Here is a 23,256-nt window from a genome sequence, read left to right on the forward strand (position 1 = left end):
GTATGGGCATATGCACTTGATTACAGATCATGTTATTTTAAGGTTTCTTTAGAATGGTTTGCTCCTAGTTCTCTTTTCTAGTTCTAGTAACTAGAAGGCCAGTAGAAGCAACTAACAGTCCTCTATATGGGCATATTTATCAATCATGCGGGACGTCGAAGAGAAATTTGATCTCCTAATTGGTGCATATCAATTCTACCACTTTAAAATTCAATTTCTTTTCGATTTTCTACATTACGCCATGTCAACATAAATGTGCGTCCAACACACCCTTACGTATATATTAGTTTTGGGTTTATTAGGACTTCTTATCTTCGAATTTATGACTAGAGTTAAAGGTTCAAGTTTTCATAGTCTTTACTTATGGGGATATTTTTATATAAAGATAATTAGTTTGATAGGTATAGGATTTTAATATATTAATCTGAACTGCTGATCAACAAATCAGGCTTCTAGAAATTGGCTTTAACTGACACTCTGAATATTCCAATACTGACACTATCATTGTGCCAGTAACAGAGCACCAAGGTCGTTGCATAAGCACTACAATGGCCTTGGGACATCATCAATAGAATATAATCACGTTCAATACAAATTTTCAATATTACGCCATAATTGCAATAATAATTTCTTGTAGGGAAGAAAATCACTTGTGCAAAACAACCAAAAGGCATGTAAACTATAATTATCACAATGGAAAGAAAAGACAATTTATAAAAATGTAATTTACCATGATTCCGCGTGACCAGGGACATCTACTTCAGCCATAATGTTGATACCTGCCATTGTGAATCAATAATCATGAAATTGAAATGCTCATAAGTCATAACAATCTTTTTCCACAAACAGTAACATATTATGTCCATGAATCCACTGTGAACAACTTGAACTTCCAATTTGAGGAATTTTTTATTTTTTTATTTTTAAGTATTTTCCTTTTATTCTTGTTGGAATCAAGTCGAATTAGCATGATAACCCCAAATCAATAAATCACACTTCATCTGTGTTCAATTGGGAATTTTTACTCCTTTTTTTTTTTCTCGACTTACGATGGTATAATTTGAAATTTTCAGAAATTTTTCTTTTTTTATAGCCATTTTACACTAATTGTTGTAATGATGCATGAAGAGTGTTTTGCTACTATAGATCTACAAATTTCACAGATCCATTGCTTTAAAAAATATACATAACATTTCTTTTTTTGTACTTTTGGTACATTTTTTTAGAATTTTCTGAAATTTTTAGTTTTTTTAAAAAATAAATCGAATGTTCGATCCAGGTAAATCTATGTTTTTAAACATGGATCTATCATTGCTGCTGGATTTGTCGGTATCGCTACAAGTTTCGCTGGCCAGAGATAAAGATATAATATCGTTATCGCTGATAATATCGCCGATAACTGGAAATGCAGGAAAAAAGGGGGAAACATGGAGAAAATGGTAGAATTTTTCAGTGAAACTTTAGGACATGCATGAAGACATATATTTACATATTCATGAATGAAAAAATTGCCAAAAAATAAAAATAAAAATGCATTACATGATAAGTTTTCATTTAATGGAACACAAAAAGCATGCGATCCCATAAAAAATCACTTTAATAGCAATCAAAATGAGTTTATATATTACAAATGCAGCTGGCATACAGTAATTAAGACATGTAAAAGTGAATGAACTCAAAGATACCAAATCAAGGATGGATTGGATTATCCAATTAGGTGTGGTTTTTGCATGATAGAGATGTACGTCACAAATCCACTCCTACCATCTGTTTTGAAAGGCCATAATAGGACAATGTTCTAAGAGTTAGGCAGATCCAAAAATCTGGTGGTGGGCCATACCACTGTTTTTAATGGTGGGCATTTAATCACCACTGTTTCCCTTAGTGTGGTCCACCTGAGATGCAAATCTGTCTCATTTTGAACTCATTCCTTAAAATTATCTATCAAAATAAATGGACGACATTGATAAAATATTTATCATTATGATGCCCCTACAGAACATCGACCCATCAATCCAAAGATACAAACAAGTGACACATGCGCACCGTATAAATCAGTATGCTTATCGTACTGATATGTGAGGCCCATTGTGATTTATGTATTTTATCCACCCCATCCATCCATTTTACAAGATAATTTTCAGGCTTGATCCCAAAGATGAAGCATATCCAATGCTCAAATGGACCACACCATAGGAAACAATGTGAATTGAACATTCCTACGGTTGAAAAATCATTAGGGGCCACAAAAGTTTTGGATCCATGTCATTTTTGTATTTTACCTTTATCTATCTCCGTGTGATCTTATGAATAACTTGGATGACAAATAAACACCACTGTGGGCCATAGCTCCTAGGAAGGTTTCAACTTGGATGACAAATAAACTTCCCTAGTCCACCGTGATGTTTATATACATTCAAACTGTTCATGGTCCCATTCCTGCTGGGATGAATTGAAAATAAATAAATAATAATAATAATAATAATAATAAATAAATAATACCCCGCGTATTGACTCCCACCCACTTAGTGGTGCAAGGAGTAGAGTGGATTATGTGCAACTTTAGCTTGACATAAGACAGTACAACACTTACAGTGGGGCCACGTTGATATATTTATTGTATATCTATCCTGTTCATCTATTTTAAAAAATCAATTTAGGGTATAATCTCAAAATTGGAGCAGATTCAAATCTTTGGTGGACCTTTACATAAGAAACAGTGGTGATTGACCATTAAAACCTTCTCATGGGTTACAAAAGTTTTGGACCAACCTGATATTTGTTTTTTTCCATTCATAAAGGTTTATGTGACCTTATTAATGGGTTGGATGAAAAATAAACATTACAAAAACATTAATGTGGGCTTGAAGAAGTTTTTAATGGTGGAGGTTCAACCACCACTCTTCCTTAAAATATGGCCCAACTTAGATTTCTATCTGCTTCATTTTTGGGCTAGCGTCTTATAATGATCTGAAAAAACCTATGGTCAGCATGGATAAAAAATAAATACATCAAGGTGAGCCCGCCGTGAGAGCCGCACCATCATTTGTAAAGCGTAATTGCACCGAGTTCACGCTCTCAAAAGAGAGCTTTCCTCTGTGCTGGTGTACCAAGTAGTTGGGTGCATTGACGTTGGCAAGTTCTGTGGGTCCCATCATGAGGTATGTGTTATATCCAAACCGTTCATTTATTTTATGAGCTCGTATTAAGGCTTGATTCGAAAAATAACACAGATATAAAGATCAAGTGGACCACACCGCAAAAAGCAATGGGGGATTGAACGTATACCATTGAAACCCTTTTGGGGGTCACAGAACTTTTAGATCAATATTATATTTGTTTTTCCTCGTAATCCAGGTATTTTTGACCTTATGAACAGATTAGATTGAAAATAAACTTTATGGTGGGCCCTACGAATGTTTTAACGGTGAAAATCATTACCCACTACTATTTCTGGGGTGGTCCATTTGAGCTTTGGATATGATTTATTTTTTGACTCGTGCTCTAAAATCATCTTGAAAAATGAATGAACGGTATGGATGTAATACATACATCATTTTGGGGCCCATTTAACTTTGATCTCCTTTGAACCGTTCGTACAACTCGGAGCTCGAGAAGCATCAGCGCTTGTCATCGCATGACACGTACCCAAGCTTCCCTTCCCTTTCGTCTCGTCTTCTCCGGAAAACTTCAATCGTTTTTTCCGCATGAAAAAAATCCCAAATCTTTCCCAAAACTTCTCTCGTTTTTCAAATCCTAACCCAAATCCCCTTCAACCTCGCTGGAATTGGGGTCGAATCTATTCTTTTCAAAGGAAAAGAAAAAAGGAGATTTCTTACCTCTGAAAATCCGGCGCTATCGACTGTGATTGGCCCACCAAATCCATCCAAACGCCACTCCCGCAGGCAGATTTTGAGAAAAAAATGGTAAGAGATTTTTTTTTTCTACATCTATTTTGTTTTTTCGAAATAATAGGAAGAGTTGTCGCTGATACTATTTTTTTCCCGATAAAATCGAAAATATCGCCGATATTTCGTTGACATTAGGAAGAGAAACGAATTTTTGGTGTTTCGGTATCGCCGGTCCAGCGACACCGATAATATCGGCGATATTATCGATTTTTCGTCGACAATGGAAACATTGCTGCTGGATTTTATATATATATATATATATATACCCCTTTTTTTGCCTTTTTTAGGCATTTTTCGAATTTTTCTTTCTTTTCCAAAATTTCTTTGGGTGAATGATAGATTTAGATTGTTTAAACATGGATCTAGGTTATTTTAACCTCGATCTACCATTGCTGATGGATTTTAATTTATTTGTGTATATTCGGGCCATTTTTTGCCTTTTTTAGGCATTTTTGGAATTTTTCTTTCTTCTCCAAAATTTCTTCGGGGGAATGATTGATTTAGGTTGTTTAAACATAGATCTAAGTTATTTGAACATAGATCTACATTTTATGTTCTATAATTTCATTTTTAATGCATTTTCACCCATTGTTGACAATTGTTTTTTCAAAAATCAGATTTGGAAAATGGAAATTTATTGTTGTTTGAATGTAGATCTATGTTGTTTGAACATGGACCTACCATCTATGCAATGTAAGTTTGTTTGTTTTTTTTAATGTATTTTTGACCATTTAAAAAAATTTACATTTTGTTTTCAAAAAGCAATTTGGGGAAATGTACATATGAATGAAATGATAGATGAATGCACTCATTAATAATGTATCATATCAATTTATGACATACATCAACAATTTATATTCAAAAGACTGAACATCATAGCTAACAGTTTACAGACTTACAAGTTACAACAGGTCAACCCAACAAACAGCATTCTTACAAAGAATGGTTCGATGCACTAATGTATACATGTTCAAAATATCAAAAATAAATAAATAAATAAATAATGTTTTTTTGGCTAAAAAAATTTGTTCAATACAGACTTACAAGTTACAACAGGTCTACCCAACAAACAGCATTCTTACAAAGAATGGTTCGATGCACTAATGTATACATGTTCCAAACATCAAAAATAAATAAATAAATAAATAAAAAGATTTTTTTTTGGCTAAAAAAATTTGTTCAATACAGTCCAATATGGACCGATATGGGGCCGATATTGATACGCGACATTGGATCATATCAATTTTTTTCAGGGCTGATACGCTCACCGATACAGATATTCAGAACCATGGTGCCAGAGAATGTTATGATAGGGTTCAATTTCAAAAAGAACTCTTACTTTGTAGCTACAGTTGAATGGTGCAAGATAAAATTTCGAATGGCACTCTCTCTCTCTTTTCTTTTTTCCCTTTTTTTAGAATGTATTTCATTAATAGAAGGTGAAAGCACCAAAACAGGCATAAGAAAAACAAAAAGGAAAAGAAAATTGAAAAATAAGCCCTAAATTACAACAATTATTTCCCTAGTAATGGCACCTCGACCACCACATGACAGACTTTGAAATTTATCGTCTAATATGTCATTTTCCTTTCACTCTTGAAAAACCTTCTTTTGGCAGTTCCAAATTATTAATGACTTTATTGCCCACTCCATCCAAATTGACCGCATACTTACTAAGAGTGACAAAACAATGTACACATAAATAAATATAATGATATAAAATCCCAGTAGTCATCATAACTGAGAAAATCATAAAGGAAGCATGCAATGGAGCGAGCCATCACTACAACCATGGAGTATAGAATTCAATTACTACTTAGGTTGGATCCGGCGAGGGATGAGACCTCCCGATCTTGCATGGTCACACCCAATCGATCAATAAAGATCACTAGTCCGAAGAACCAAGAAGTTTCTCGGATTAGGGATTTGAGAATTTGGGAATTTAGGGTTTAGATTGGTTCTCAAGATTTTGATCGAAGAAGAATTAGCCAAAACTGAAAAATAGAAGGAAGAAAGTTATTACCTTGAGGAAGTTGGAGGGGCACAAGAAGAAATTAGAAGAAGAAGATCAAGGGGAGAGAAGAAGCACCAATAGAGAGAAGAGAGGAAGGAGGCAACCAAAGGGTTTGCTTTTCATTAATCAATAGTTGAAATTCGAGTTTAGGGCTTTACCCTACTTAAATAAGCAAATAAAGACATAAAATTACTAAAATACCCCTAGGATAAGCAAATAAAGATATAAAATTACTAAAAGACCCTTAACTAAGTCAAAAACGCGCAAATAACATAAGTATGAGAAAGTTTGGGCGCTCGGTCTTCTTTCTCCAATCTTCTTTCACATGTGTCTTCCCTAAGTGGGGTCTTCTATATGTCCAATTACATGTGAAAGGTCTTTAGTTCCTCAATAGTCGCCTATCCACAAGGACGACACTTGTGGTTGGCGCTTTCTCCGTTGGTACACCTTGAATGCACTTGTGTCCGCATCAATTCCCCTCGGGTGAGAAAAACTCGACTCCGACGAGTTGAAACTTTTGTAGCGCTCAAGTAGATCTGGATCAATACCCTGCAATGCGTCGCCCGACAGTCACGTAGATTCAGACGATGGTTTGTTTTTCCACTTGACAAGATACCTTTGGAAACCTCCATCTCTCGTGGATACTATCTCGTCATCCAAGATTTCCTCAATTGCTTCTTTATGGGTAATGGGTGGAGGAGGGGGTGGAAGGGGTTGGGTAGCAAACTCAGAAAAAGGTCATGAAAGGGACGATGTATCAACAATGGGAGTATGGGCACGGACTAGATCTTCCACATTAAAAGTTGGATTAATGCTCATTTCAGGTGGAAGGTCAACCCGATACACGTTGGACCCAACCTTTTGTAATATCTTGAATGGTCCAGCACTACGCGCTTGTAATTTCTTTGCAGATCCTTGAGAGAATCGCTCTGGCCTTATTCGCACCATTACATAGTCTCCTTCTTGAAATTCTTGCACTCTACGATGAGAATCAGCTGAAACTTTATAATCATCATTGCTCTTATTTAACCGCTGTCTAATATGTGTATGCAAATCATGAATATAGCGTGCGAATGCATCGGCTGACTCAGAAGACCTTTGGGTAATAGACATAGGTAAGAGATCTATGGGCATTCTGGGTTTATAACCACTTACAATTTCAAAAGGACTCAATCTTGTAGATCTATTAACTAACCCATTATAAGCAAGTTCAGCAGTTGGTAAAATTAGGTCCCAAGTCTTAACATGTTCACCCACTAGACAACGTAGAAGATTTCCAAGGCTACGGTTTACCACTTCAGTTTGACCATCTGTTTGTGGGTGGTAAGCAGTAGAAAATTGCAAACGAGTTCCCATAATGTGCCACGGTGTCTTCCAAAAATAGCTAGTAAATCGAACATCACGATCAGACACTATGGTTTTAGGTAACCCATGGAGACGCACCACATCATAAAAAAAGAGACGAGCAACATGAGACGCATTTGACGTCTTCGAACATGGGAGGAAATGCGCTATTTTAGAAAAACGGTCCACAACGACAAAAACGGAATCGTGCTTTTTTATAGTCTTGGGAAGCCCGAGCACGAAGTCCATACTAATGTCCTGCCACGGAGCATGTGGCACTGGCAATGGCGTGTACAGCCCGGTATTTTGCTTTCTTTGCTTTGCCGGTTGATAAGTCGACACCGCCCTAAAACTTTGGCTACGTCTCGCTTGAGGCTTGGCCAATAAACGATCTTCCACGAGGGCAATGGTCTTATCACGACCAAAATGGCGGCTATCCCTCCCGAATGAAGCTCCCAGATGAGGAATTCACGAAGGGACATACGGGGAATACAAAGTCTGTCTCCCTTGAAAAGAAAGCAATTTTCAAGAACATATTCACCCATAATATGCTGGTCACTAGAGAGCGACGCATAAGTACCCCCAAAATCAGGACATATGGGATATTCATCTTTCAGTTGCTCAAATCCGACTACCTCTACACTCAAGGAGTTGAGCAACGCCACTCCCCTACTGAGGGCATCCGCTGGTTTGTTTTCAACCCCGGCCTTGTGTTTCAAAACAAACGAATATTCCTGAAGAAACGCTACCCACTTAGTATGCCTTGGGTTGAGTTTCTTCTGAGAATGTAAATATCTCAAAGCCTCATGGTCAGAAAACAAAACGAACTCTTGCGGTAGGAGGTAGTGTCGCCAATGTCTCAAGGATTGCACTACCGCATAAAATTCTTTGTCGTAAGTGGAGTATTTTTGTTTTGCCTCATTCAGTTTCTCACTGAAATAGGCCACTGGGTGTCCTTCTTGACTCAACACTCCACCTATACCGACACCAGACGCATCGCACGCTACTATAAAGACTTTAGAAAAGTCAGGTAGACGCATGACAGGAGCTTCCACCATCTTGCCCTTAATTTGTTTAAAAGCCTTAACGGCGGCTTTAGACCATACGAACTCTCCCTTTTTCATGCAATCGGTAATGGGAGGCATGATCATGCTAAAACCCTAATGAACAGACGATAAAAAGTTGCTAGGCCGTGAAAACTTCGCACCTCATGAATGTTCCTTGGTTCTGGCCACTCAACTATGGCCCTGACTTTTTCAGGGTCTGCGCGCATCCCTTCAGATGACACTATAAATCCTAAGAACACAACTTGGCTAGACATGAATGCACATTTCTTAAGATTAGTGTACAACTTTTCTTTCCTAAGGACACTACAGACCTTCTTTAAATGTTCAAGGTGTGATTCCTTAGTGGTACTATAAATAAGAATATCGTCAAAGTACACCACTTGGAATTTTTTCATGAACGGCCTCAAAGCTTGTGTCATCACCCGCATGAAAGTACTGGGTGCGTTAGTCAGGCCGAAGGGCATGACCAACCACTCATACAGCCTATCTTTCGTCTTAAACGCCGTCTTCTACTCATCTCCTAAGCGTATACGGATTTGGTGATATCCACTCTTGAGGTCTATCTTAGAGAATATAGTGGACCTGGCCATCATGTCAAGTATATCATCAAGTCTAGGTATAGGGAACCTATACTTGACAGTAATTTTGTTTATGGCACGGCTGTCCACACACATGCGCCACGTGCCGTCTTTCTTTGGCGTCAACAATGCAGGCACGGCACACGGGCTCATACTCTCTTGGATGAAACCCTTTTGCAGAAGCTCATCAACTTGCTTCTTCAACTCTGCATGCGCTGCAGGGTTCATCCTGTGGTGAGGAAGGTTCGGTAGAGTAGACCCTGGGACAAGATCAATGGCATGCTGTATGTCCCTCATAGGTGGCAACTCATTCGGTAAGTCTTCAGGAAATACATCACTGTATTCCTTCAGGACCGAGGTCACCTCACAGGGCAACTCTGATGGAACCTCAGGTGTAATTTCTCTAGCCACAAGGGCATACACCATAGAATCCTCCTTAGCCTCTTTTTCAAACTCTCTTGCGCTGATTATATGTAAAGACTTAGGTTTGGATTTCCCCATTTCTCTAGGCTCACTTGCCTTCTCATCCTTCTTCTTCCCTAGTGTATTCTCAGGTGGCATGGGATTAAGTTTAATCTTTTTACCATTATACATAAAAGTACACGCATTCGAACGGCCAAAGATCGTGACATCATTATCGAATAGCCACGGTCTACCTAGGATAAGATGTCCCACATCCATAGGTAAAACATCACACCACAGGGACTCTTTGTATGACCCAAACTCGATGGGGACTAGACATTGCTGGGTGACAGGTAGGGATGTCTTGTCAACCCAAGAAACTTTATACGGGTCTGGATGAGGTGTGGATTTCAGTTTTAAGCGATCTAAGGTGCTAGTGGAAATCACATTCTGATAACTTCCACTGTCTACTATCACTTTACAATTCTTTTCACCACACTTGGCAATAGTGCAGAAGATAGTACTTTGACGTCAGTCAGCACTACTTCTAGACTGAGCTAACACACGCCTGACTACTGCAAGCGTTGCTTCTCCATCCACTTCTTCATCAGTAAGTCCTCCTTCAGGGTGATACTCTTCAACTTCATAATCACCCTGGTCATCTCCACCCTCGTGGGACTCGCCTATAACTAAGGCTCTCCCACGGCTCTTCGTAGGACACTGATTAGACATGTGGCCAAGGTTGCCACACTCATAGCACCTCACTTGGCTCATGTTACTAGGACTGGCACCAAGAACCCCTTTGCCCTTGTCCTCCCTAGGCCTAGGCGGAATGGTCGCCTGTGCCCTAAGTTGATTACCAATATTAGGTCTAGTTCCTTGGGAACTAGATCTAGCATTGGAGTCTCGGGACTCAAAACGACGAACGACAAGAGCCTTCAGATACTGCTCTAACTCCTGCACGACTTGATATGCTTCATCTAAGTCCGTTAAGGGCCGAGTAATAAGCTCGCGCTGAAGATCCGCACAAAGGCCCGTCTTAAAACGCGAGAGCGTTACTAGAGGGTCTTCTCGGATATCACATCGCATCACATACTCTTCAAATTTAGCGATGTAGTCAGCGGCAGGCATTGACCCTTGGCGTAAGGATTGCCATTGGTCAAGGAGCTTCTGACGGTATGAGAGAGGAAGGTACTTCTCCTTCAACTTCTCTTTCATCTCATACCAATGTGTGATAGGGGCTCTACCAACTCTTTCTATCCTACGCTCGGTGTTGGTCCAGAAGAGTTTGGCTTGACCCACAAGCTTCATCTTAGCAAACCGCATTTGACGGTTTTCTGACATGCCATACCACTCAAAGTAGTGGTCCATGTCAGCAACCCAGTCAAGGAATGCCTTGGGATCCAAGCGCCCATCAAAACTCGGGGCCTCAACTCTCACACTTTTCATCGCACGCTCATCTAGATCATAGCGGTCTTGATGACCACATGTGGCTCGTGCCTCTCGAACCACACCACGACCGTTACCATGATCTCTATCCTCACTACCACTACGTGTGGCAGCACGTTCTTCCATGATTCATTCCACTTGGGAGTGCACATCTTCCCCTACAGCGGGGTTTTCCTTTTGGGACGCCTCTAGTTGCTCCACCTTAGTCATGGTAGTGGTAATTTGGTTCTCAAGGCGGGCAAACTCACGCCTTTGACCCGCTTCTAGGGCGGTTATCTTTTGTATCAATTGAGCAAGTTGCTCAGATAACTGCTCGTTATTCATGGTAGGTTGAAGTCCGAAACCTCTACCTCTTCTCGTGGGCATACAATGAAGACTTGAACCAAACTCTACCTAACTAGACTACTAGGTGTTATGACTTTCAAGATGAATGCGATGAATGCAAAACTACTATGAACTGACACAATTAAGTTGAAACAGGAAACAACTCAAATCTGAAAATTTTCCAGATTAGGAACTTTCTAAAATTGGAAAGTTTCTAAAATTGAAAACTTTCTAAACCTGGAACTTTCCTAAGTTAAACCTAAAAATCAAAACCCTAATTTGATAACTCGATCTAGACAAAAACCATGCAAGCCTAGGCTTTGATACCAAATTTGACGCAGGACAGCCCTAATTATGATGCATGCTCATGGAGATAATTAAACAGCGGGAATAAAAGGAATAAATGATATAAAATTCTAACAGTAATCATCATAACTGAGAAAATCATAAAGGAAGCATGCAATGGAGCGAGCCATCACTACAACCATGGAGTATGGAATTCAATTACTACTTAGGTTGGATCCGGCGAGGGATGAGACCTCCCGATCTTGCATGGTCACACCCAATCGATCAATGAAGATCACTAGTCCGAAGAACCAAGAAGTTTCTCGGATTAGGGATTTGAGAATTTGGGGATTTAGGGTTTAGATCGGTTCTCAAGATTTTGATCGAAGAAGAATTAGCCAAAACTGAAAAATAGAAGGAAGAAAGTTATTACCTTGAGGAAGTTGGAGGGGCACAAGAAGAAATTAGAAGAAGAAGATCAAGGGGAGAGAAGAAGCACCAATAGAGAGAAGAGAGGAAGGAGGCAACCAAAGGGTTTGCTTTTCATTAATCAATAGTTGAAATTCGAGTTTAGGGCTTTACCCTACTTAAATAAGCAAATAAAGACATAAAATTACTAAAATACCCCTAGGATAAGCAAATAAAGATATAAAATTACTAAAAGACCCTTAACTAAGTCAAAAACGCGCAAATAACATAAGTATGAGAAAGTTTGGGCGCTCGGTCTTCTTTCTCCAATCTTCTTTCACATGTGTCTTCCCTAAGTGGGGTCTTCTATATGTCCAATCACATGTGAAAGGTCTTCAGCTCCTCAATAGTCACCTATCCACAAGGACGACACTTGTGGTTGGCGCTTTCTCCGTTGGTACACCTTGAATGCACTTGTGTCCGCATTGCCCACTCCATCCAAATTGACCGCATACTTACTAAGAGTGACAACCTCATGAAGGTTGTACAACACTTGCTCCCAAACCAATCCCAAGATTACAAAAACAAGGCCATCAACTCTGGAATCACCCATGCAGTCTTCAGCAAATCAAAGAGGCCCCTCCAAATGTCTATAATCGAAAGGGCACCGCATAAAGAGGTGATCAATGGTTTCCTCATTCATAAGCATAATGAATAACTGTTAATAATGATCAACCCCCTATGTCTCAGTCTCAGGTGGTCAGCGGTGAGAATTGTATCCTTGACGACTAGCCATCTGAAAGCCATCACTGTAGGGGGGGACCTTGGTACAACCAGGTCCTAGCTGTAGGCACTTCAACATTGACCCTTGTCCCACTGCAGAGAAGCATAAAAAGATATAGCTGTAAATATGCCTGAACAGTTCAAAGACCGCCTCCATTGGTTGATGAGAGATGCACATCAGAGAGAAAATGCTACAGGCAAATGAACTACATCAGCATCTGTGAAGTTATGTCAGGGCTCTGAGATCACCCCCTCCCAAAAGATCCTATAATTTATTGGCTTATTGTCACTTTTCAAAAAAAAAAAAAAAAAAAAAAAATTTATCAACTCGATTTTTTTAACGGTTCGACTCTATTGTCTATTTCAGACATAAAGCTTAGAAACAGTATCGTTCAAGACCTCCCAGGTACTCAGTCATGAAATTTGTTCTACAATATGTTGATCAGGATGCAGCCACTATGGTAGATATGAAGTTTATCCAATGCACAATAAAAGGGGGAAATTCTAGTATGATGTGCCTAATATCTTAGAATCTTCCAGTGGTAATGTTCAGAGAACACTTAGAAAGATTGTGATTTAAAGCATTAAATTGTTGGGTGTATGGTGATGAAATACGATCTTCGGCAACTTACTTGACAATTTCATAAGCATCCTCAACCGTGTATCTCTCCCACTTTGTGTATGCACCTTTCCACAGATCAGGATATGAAGGAATTTCTAAAGGAAATGACTCTTCATCTATGATGTGCCAGTGAAGAACATTCTAGTGGATGAGATTCTCAATATCAGTAAGTACATGCAAAACAATTGAAGAGAAGGGATCAGGAAAGAAGACACTCATATTGGCGTGCTTGAAATTATCAGAAGTGACATTCTCTTACAAGTTTAGCATATGACATTGACTCAATTACTTGCTTTATGATATTAATCGGTTGATAGTGGCGTGAGGTATCTGCAAATAAATATATACAATGCATCAAAAATCATTTTAGTGAATAATGGAAACAGTTTTGACAATTTTAAATTTGATGATGAGGCAAAAGATAACTGTAGCATACCAAGGAGAAGCCCACGGAATGCAAATCTAGGTTCGTCTTCAATATACCAAGGTGCCTTGTTCACTTCAACTGTTTTAGTTTCATAATTGAAGGTACATAATTGGCTGAATGTCTGGAAAAGATAGAAACTTTAAAAAGTGAATCCAATCCCAATATCATCCACTAAATCTAAATGAAGGTAACAAATTGATGTTATAACATGGGAAAGGTAACTGGAGTACCATCAATCATAAGAAAAATGTATAACAATTAACAACTGTATAAGAAAATCAGGGCTGAGAAATATGTCGGGGTAACTTTTTGAAGGAACGAGATGAAATGTATCAGCTTTACATCTCTTGGCTGATACTAGATAAATTATATCTTTTACAATTTATTTCAAAGTTTCTGGGAAAAACCACCTGCATATATTAAGCGATGGATCAGAAAGAAATTAATGCTTGACAAAGCCAGTTAGAAGTCCACATAATTCTAATAAACCAATGTTCTCACAATGTCAGTTGGTAAATTAGATCTTTTACAATATATTTCAATATTTCTGGAGGAAAATACCTACATTTTTTAAGGACTAGATCAGAAAGATATCCATAAACAAATAATGCTTGACAAAGCCAATTTAGAAGTCTACATGGTTCTTCTAGTAAATCTTTTCACCATTTAGATGTTCCTAATAGCCAGACAGTTAAATTTTGTTTGTGATACATGGTTTGCACTTTGCATGATGAAATTTGTTTTACAAAGTTTGAACTTTCCAGCCCAATTTTTCCACAAAAACTTCCATATTATGCAAGATGATGCGATCACACTAACTATAAAAGCTTCCATATATAAAAGCTACATGTAAGAGGCTTGCCTCTATGCATGCACATGCCAGAAATGGTGATTGTAGACCTATACCTGATGCAGGACGGATGGCCTAAACTAGGAGGATGCAAATAAATTAATTACCGAATTCCCAGAGTAAATTAAAGCATAAAATAAAGCCAATCTACCACAAATTTAGAGAAATAAAATATTCAATTAAACTCAAGTTCAAGACCACATCACAATCACGCAAAATAGATCCTTAAGGCTATTGATCAGACATGGCCATATGGAAAGTAGAACTTCCATCAAGCATAGGATTCATTCTAAGTTCAAGGACTCACTCGCTCTTTGCTAGGGTTTAAATGTAGTAGGGTTTGGGTTTGGAAATCAAGAAATTAAGAATTTAGGATTTTATAAAAAAAGCTAGGGTTGGGTTAGGGTTTTATAAAATAGAGAAGAAATGATCAATGAGAGGGAGGCCATTTGGTTGTACGAACGTTGTACGGACAGGTCCATGTAGTGCACGGGCATGTCCGTATAGTCATGCGGACGGTAGGGTGGGGCTGGGTCGATTTGGTCAATGATGAGTTGAGTTGATGATGAGGAGTTAGGGTTTAAGAAGGAGAAGAAATAAATACCTTGATAGGAATATATATATATATATATATATATATATATATATATAACACACACAAAACGCTCACCTGCGAACCGGTTTGTACCAGTTACATACGAACTTTTTGAGAACCCATCATAAGTGATATGGATCCAAAATCTGAACCGTTCATGTGAAGCAACACCTCGTGAAACCCCAGGACTAAGTTTTACTTTGATCTAGAATTTTGATGGGCCATGAAAAATTAAAAAGTTTCCTCTCTTGATTTGCATTTCTCTTTGCTATGGCCCCAATTTTAGATTAGGGTGAAAATTTCTCACGTGAGGTTTCATGGGATTCCGCATCACATGGACCGTCCAGATTAGACACCCATGACACGTGTGCAAAGGTGCGCACGTGCGTAGGTGCGCAGGGGAGCATGACTCTATATATATATATATATATATATATATATATATATATATATATATAAAAAACTTCAAATCACACCAAATTCCATTCATAGGAAGTTTTCTTGCTCAAAAGAAGCAATGTAAAGAAATTTCATTCAATATGTCCATCATCTCAAGTCTCAAGCCTCAAACAGTATATATAATAATATAAGACAACCTAAGCAAACCCTAAGTCTAGAACTATTCTTGACTGTCCGAATCTATTAACGGTCAAGATCAAAACATAAATCTCTAATAACCTAAAATAAAACAGAAATAAAGATGTGCCACGCAACACAAGGATGATCTCCAACATGCAACAGGTATGTCCATAGGTGATGAACGGCCTAGATGAATGTGGTCAACATGTCCATGGCCCGAATGTGCAAACTAGAGTGTCCGTACACCTAAACCCAATTCTCCTAACATATCCAACGGTCCAGATCACCAAACTAATGTGTCCAAGATATCCAACTGCATGGTCTAATGTTTGTAACATCCAGATGTGGTCCAGGTCAAGCTAGGTGACGTCCAAACAGTCCAAAGATGTATCAATTAGTTCCAAATAAGCGACCCACATGCATCTTCCCAGTGTGGGGTCTTCAAAAATGCACAACCATGCATGTGGGGTCTTTAACGTGGCTAAGAACTCGAATTGGGTCCACTGGGATTCATGTAATGGTCATCTAACTATAATGAAACTGGGGATGGGGCTTCAACTCTCTTCCTTCAATAAACTTGTGTAGGTGCTCGGATACCCTCATCAAGACCTGACAATTCTTTCTTTTTTTTCTTTTTCCTTTTTTTCCTTTTGACATATTTCAAGGAGCAAAGAAAGCCAACATCAACATACAATGTACCAAAAGGTGTTCATGCTTTTACAACCACTTTACTAATAACAGATCTCAATGTTGATTATGATAATAGCCACCTTAGGTCACTCCTATGAGAACTTAAGAAGGTCATCTCTTCTCTCAATGGGGGGGGGGGGGGGTGGAGCACGAGGAGGCATAGTTCTAATTCCACCAACCCTCTACAGTCAGGGAAGCTTCCCTTCAATTCCTATCTGTAGTAAATCTCTCCTCGTCTAAATCTCCTACTAACCATATGTGCTAATTAACCCTGTTAGAGATATGGCATATTGTACATGTACTTTGGTGCAACAGCGATGTATCATATGCTTTATGTTAGGGTTGTATGTTATCTTTTATTATAAATAAGATTTTAAGCTCCCTTAGGTTCCTCAAGATCCTCCAATCAAACAGCAGCACTCGTTGGGCTCTCCAATTTCAGTAGGTCCAACCATACTCCCATCGGTGTTGACAATGAGCTACTGACGGATATTTGATTGCTAGTTGCAAGGTATTTTTTATGTTTTAAACATTATTTGCTAGTGAATGGCAGGTGTACCACGAGTAACGATCAGGAGACATTTCCCAATGGGACAGTCATTATGATCACCACAGGTTAGTGATGAATACAGGAAAACTTGGTGGAGCAAATTACTTGAGTGTTCTGAATCCTCCAAGAAGTACATCAGGTGTATATGAAACTGGGATACATGACCAGAAACATAAAGAAGCCCACCAAAATTATCCATCTCACAATCATTGGGAAGTGACAATCTAACAGTAACGATGGCTCCTCCATTTCATGCAGCCTAACATTAGTTGAGGAATGTTTCAGCAGATTGCAAAAGAACAAAGGGATACCACTGCCAGAACTTATTCTCAACATATGATATAGCACATGTATATCAGTTTCACCGGAAATAAACAATATTCAACATGGGGAAATGTCGGTAAAGTATTTCATGCCTGACAACTGACATGGGTATCTACAAAGTGATCTGCAAAAATACTTCGTAGAAAGCGGCATCGAATCTCAAACCTCATGTCCTTACACCCTTCAACAAGATGGGGTTGTGGAAAGGAAAGAATGTCATCTTTTACAGGTAGTGTCCAATTTATTGAATGTATTGACCGATATTTTTGATATTCCAGACCAGCAATACAAAACCATTGAGGATAATATGAAAAAATCCAATGTATCAACGATAGTATCATCGATACATGCCGATCTACAACATATTTCCCACGAATCTGCAATATTTTCTACAATATGTGCAAAATTTAGCAGTATCTGTGATTTTTCATTATTGCATCTTCCACTTTAAGAACTTGAGAAGTTCGTTCCTCTTGATTATCTTTTGTGCTCCACATCTCATCATTTTTGCATCTTACAATCATGGAGGCAACCTTTAATCACTTAAAAAGAGACTATGACTCTCTTTCATGTCTTCTTCTTAGAAGATTTTGTTCTTTTACCTACCTATTGATACCTCTCTCAATACATAGGTCCAGATTCAGTCTTCATCTTTCCTTAATCGCTTTCTATTGTTTCTCCCAATGGACCATTTGATATACGACATTCTCTATCCCACTTTCTCCCTTCTTGTTTGTGTTGGCAGCAAAGGCCCTGATGTAGGACCGATGCATGAACCAAATAGCATGTGAGATCAAGTAGAAAAATTAAAGCAATTAACAAAAAAACACAAACATTGCCATAATCATCACAAATACGATGAACATAATGCATAATCCTAGCCTAAGTTACCAACATCGTCACACGAGATCATTAAATAAAAGCAAACTAGGATCTAATGGATGTAGGGACATTCAATTAGCATAGGGTATAGTCTATTTCAAAGTAGAAGACCCAATATAACCCAAGGTAAAATTAGGATTTTAGGAAATTGGGAAAATCTAAAAAAGTTACGGATTTCTAGATTAAGGGTTATGATTTTCGTAGAGAGGAATGGGGGTTTTGATTTAAGGGTGAAAGGAAGTCAAAAAGGACAAGGTGTGGCCGTACGGCCAACCAGAAGGTTCACACGTGTGGTCGTACGGTCACACATGTGGTGTGGGATGGATGAGTTAGATTTCTTAAGGTTTGGGATTGTAGATAGGTAAAGGAAAGATGGGTTTAGGAGAAGATGAAGACTTATGATGGAAGAATCGAAGAACTTGAAGAAAATACCTTGATGGAGGGGAAAAGAAATGTTGATGTGGGAATACATGGAGACCTCGCATCTCCGTTGATGAAGATTAGCCTCACACCAATCTCCCATCCAAATCACATGGAAGTATCTTCAAATCTCATGAAGATGTAAGAAGAAGAAGAAAGCAAGAGCTTTTCTCTTTTTTTTTAATCACAAAATCCAATGAGGGAGAGGTTCACACGCCCACCCTCTTTTATAGCTCCAAGAAAGTTCAAAAATTACAAAAAAAACACACCATGTTTTGTGAATTTTGACGAAAATAGCCCTAGTCTAACTAAAATTAACTAAAAACACTCATAATGGTGTCCAAACATAACATAAACAAAACTAAATCCTATAAACTGATAAAACCTAAGAAAAACTAGTGTGGACGATCCACGATCAATGGCCCGATCGTATGATCCAACAACCCGATCGTCACGTCCCTCTAATCCAACGGTCGGGATCACTCCATAAAGCAGCTCATGTGCATATTCCCAATGTGGGGTTTTCCAGATGCTTGCACATGCACATGGGGTCTTCAACACGATCACGGGTACTCACTTAGCCACAGGGAAATTGGTGCGGCCCGCCTCCTCTGATACATACGCAAAAGTGTACATGAAGTGATATCCTCATCAAGCCCTCACTAAGATGCTGGATAAAGGTTTATCAATAGGGCTTATCAATGGGTTTAGGGTTAACAATGGTAGAATGCAGATTTTCATGTATCGCATCTTCAGTTTGCTGACGATACCATTTTTATTTTTTTTGCGATGCAAATGCAAGAAAGGTAGAGAAGTTGAGGAAAATCATCAAGTGTTTTGAAGTGGTGTCTATGCTGATTTAATATCCTTAAGAGTGAGGTGTTAAGGGTTCATGTTTCCAAGGAGGAGGTGACGAAATTAGTGGAGGTGTTTGCTTGTCGAGCTGGATCTTTTCTTTCCATGTATCTTGGGCTTCCTTTATGTGTAGGCAAACCGGCTAAGCAACTTTGGGACAAAGTAAATGAAAAAGTTCAAAGAAAACTATCAAGGTGGAAGAGCAGGCATATTCTTGGGGGAAGAATAACATTAATTAAAGCAATTATGTCGAACATGCCTCTTTACTTTCTCCCTTTTTAGATGTCTTAATGCAAATTTGGATAGATCAAAGAGGTTAAGGCAAGACTTCTTGTGACAAGGCGCAAATGAAAAGAAGTTTCATCTCTTAAATCAAGATGAGGTGTGTATTCCGAATGGGAATGGGGGAGCAAGAATAAGGAAGTTGGACGGTATGAACTCAACGTTCCAAGGTAAGTGGTTATGGAGATTTGGCACAGAAGAAGGCAGCTTAGAGAGAGATGTGATAGCTTGTAAGTACGAAGTGGGGGAAGGGGGATCGTGAACAAAAGACTCTTCCCTTTATAGGATGTTAGCGATCTAGAAGGCGGTAACTAAGATGAGGGCTAAGTTCAAGGAGAGAACCAAGTCTTGAGGGATGGTAAGAGGATTCGTTTTTTGGGAGGGCACTTGGGCTAGAGAGAGGGCACTCAAAGAAGATTTTTTTGGGCTAGCTATACAATCCCCAAGGGCCTGTTTGGCTGGACCGATCCCACGGTATTAGGAGGGATGGGATCGCGATATCCCAAGATATGCATGATGAGCCAAACAAACCCGATGAACTTGTCCCGGGATATAAGCAATCCCATGAATCTTAAAACAATCCACTGACATCACCATCATTACCTTAAAATTGATCCCATTCTTTGGTTGGACGGATTGGAAGGTAAAATCCCGGGATATGCCGGGCGTGCCAAACAGACCTAGTGAACTTGTCCGGGATATAGCAATCCCATGGATCTTAAACCAATCCACTGAACCACCATCATTACCTTAAAATCCATCCCATCCCTCCTAATCCCATGGGATTCGCCTGGCCAAACAGGCCCCAAAGGAGAATATTCCTATCGCTTTATGTTTTTCAACGGCTAAGAACCTGGTGGTTTGGACTCCTTGCCAAAGAAACTTGTCGAATGCAGAAGTGGGTGATTTCATTCAGTTATTGGATAGGCTTCAAGGCTTTCAGCTATCTGTTAGTGAGTGCAACCAGTTGGTCTGGAAAATGGAGAGTTCAGTCAAGTTTTGGTGCGTTTGTTCTACGAAGTGTTGCACAAGTCGTTATTTGGGGAGCACAAAGGACACACTTCTCATGTTTGGCACTATGGAGGCCCACCCCCCCCCCCCCAAACATTACGGCTTTTGCTTGGTTGGTGGGGAGAAATAAAGTGCTAACAATTGACAACCTTTAATGGAGGAAAATGGCGATCCCCAACATTTGCATGTTATGTGTGCAAAAAAGGTAGAGTTGGTCAATCATCTTTTTATCCTTTGTCCATTTGCTAGGGAGGTGAGGGAGAGGTTTTTCTATATATTTAAAGAATGTAGGTAGTGCCAGGAACTATGGAAGGCTTCTTTCTAATGTGGCGTGGAGGTAGTGTGGGGAAAAAGAAAAGGGAAGGCGATTTTGAGGCTAGCTTTGTTGGTAGGTCTTTGAGATATATAGGGAGGAAAGAAATAATCATTGATTTCAAAATTGAAGTGGTTTGGCTCCTGAGTTGTTTAGAAGGGCATAGTTGGATGTAATGGAGTGGGCCTCATGTTCAGATTCCTTGGCTAATTGTAATCTTTCCCCTTTGAATTGGGCTTCTTTGTTGTAATTTTCCTAAGGTTTTGTTAGGCTTTCTTTGACAAAATTCATCATCCTTAAAACATGTAGATAAAAAAACAATGTTAGGAATAAATAAATCAAGAGCCATATATGTTTGTTACACGACTTGGGGGTTATAAATAAATTATTGAAATTAGGATTTTGCATATAAGCAAAACCCTCTCTCTCTCTCTCTCTCTCTCTCTCTCTCTCTCTCATATTTCTCTTTCCTTCTTCCTTCTCTTCTTCAACTTGTTGTTGAAGAGAGGTCTTGCACTCAGCTTGTGCATGTGTCGCATGCTACCCATGTAAATAACCTACCATTGATCAACCATCGTTGATTGTCGATCATGTTATGGTGCTTTTCAACATGGTATCAAAGCTCTAAACTAGGTCTCTAATCTTAGCCATTTAATTCTCTTTTCCCATCTATGATCATCAGCCTCAAGCCATCATCTGCCATCAGTCTTACATCTACACCGACCTAGATTCAACAATTGTCCAGCCTTTTGACCAACTCTGCAAACCACTCACTGTCATCTCGTCTACATCATCATCCTAGAACTAGATCTATTACTCAAATGTTGGAGTCCACTAATCCACGAATTCGTGGCCGCTGTAATCGAGAACCCATCATCACATTGATCCACATCTCCTTCATATTCCGGCATAGCAACTTCCATCATTAAATCTCAAATAGACAATTGCTTACCATTAAATCTGAGTTTGATTGATATGGGCCATCGAATCTATAGCCACCACTCGATCCAACAGCAATCCTGACCCTGAACCCATCCGGTTGGCCCGATCTCATGTCATCTTTCTCAAATCCACCACCGATAGCAACAGCTCATCGGAACCATCACCCCCATCGTCGTTTTCTTCAGTCGCCACATCTGAGACCACCATCATCTCTTTCAGGAGGCCCTCTTTCGTCGTCACAATCTCTATTTCCATCACCGTAGACCCATCTTCCACTGCTCCTACTAATCCTCATCGGAATCTGCCATAGTGGTCCCTCCATTATCATCCTCCAAACTTAGATCTAAGAGTCCATATCTAAAATCCACCTTCTTCCCAATCGGCATGCACCATCACCACCACGATCGGCTAATGCCACCACTGTGGATCTAATCGTAGCCACTACCCTCATCGGCTCCACCATTGATTACAGCATCCTCTGTCACCACCATTGTTGCTTCCTCTCTTCACCAACCCACCACCTCTATCGACATCCATCACCGTCATCATCATTATCAATCTCCATCGTCCTTCGTCATGCCACAGCAATAGCCCTAAACCAAATTTGTTGCCCACTTGGCTGATCTCGTTAATTGTGTTGATTGTCGTCTCCGGCCCTCCAATCTTCTGTCGGACCTCAAACCATAACCACTGTCAAACATTGTAGCTTGTTGCCCATGCTTGTTTAATTCAATGCCCAGAAGGTGCACCAAATCCATACACTTACAGAGCATGATTGAGCTCTATTTGGTTTCCATCTGGCTGCCTCACTTTTGTTCTTTTGTTCATCTTGCCGGAGCCAATGACCCCGTTGATGATCTCGCCTAGATGGCTGCACAACATCTCCTTTAGTTCATATGTAGACTTTATTCGTCGCCTCCTCATATACAATGTTTTAAATATCGACAATATCGGCCGATATATCCCACTATATATCTTGTATCCCACCTGTGCGATACAAAATGCATAGGTAGTGCCAATATATCCCACACATTCAATCTGGTGAGTATTTTCAATTTTCGATCCTTTTTTTTGTTGAAATTTTGTTAAATCAGTGTCAAATGGTTACAAATTTGTTGGTTCTTCATGTTTTGCATGAAAAGTCACGAAGTTGGAGCCTTGATTTCAATATCCAGTGGTTCTTCATGTTCTCCATGTTTTTTTTTTTTTTTTTTGAAATTTTACTTCAATTAGCTGTCATTTGAGACTAGTTTTGAAGTATTTATGAGTATTTGACTAAATGATCATCACATACATTCTAATTTCAAATTTTGAGTTAGGTGGTCCGATTTGAGGAAAATTAGAGAAAT

The 23,256-nt window shown here is 39.1% G+C and overlaps 1 protein-coding gene across 1 annotated transcript in view; it reads right to left on the reverse strand.

Moving 5' to 3' along the window:
- Nucleotides 1–23,256, reverse strand: part of LOC131241155 (beta-hexosaminidase 1) — a 77,707-nt gene that overhangs the window by 35,191 nt on the left and 19,260 nt on the right. Inside the window, 5 exon segments of the mRNA XM_058239856.1 lie at nucleotides 731–815; nucleotides 6,535–6,551; nucleotides 13,198–13,328; nucleotides 13,447–13,517; nucleotides 13,624–13,735. Of these exon segments, the coding sequence (XP_058095839.1) occupies nucleotides 731–815; nucleotides 6,535–6,551; nucleotides 13,198–13,328; nucleotides 13,447–13,517; nucleotides 13,624–13,735 (416 nt within the window).

This window comes from Magnolia sinica, chromosome 1, assembly GCF_029962835.1.
Source record: "Magnolia sinica isolate HGM2019 chromosome 1, MsV1, whole genome shotgun sequence".
NCBI classification, from domain to species: domain Eukaryota; kingdom Viridiplantae; phylum Streptophyta; class Magnoliopsida; order Magnoliales; family Magnoliaceae; genus Magnolia; species Magnolia sinica.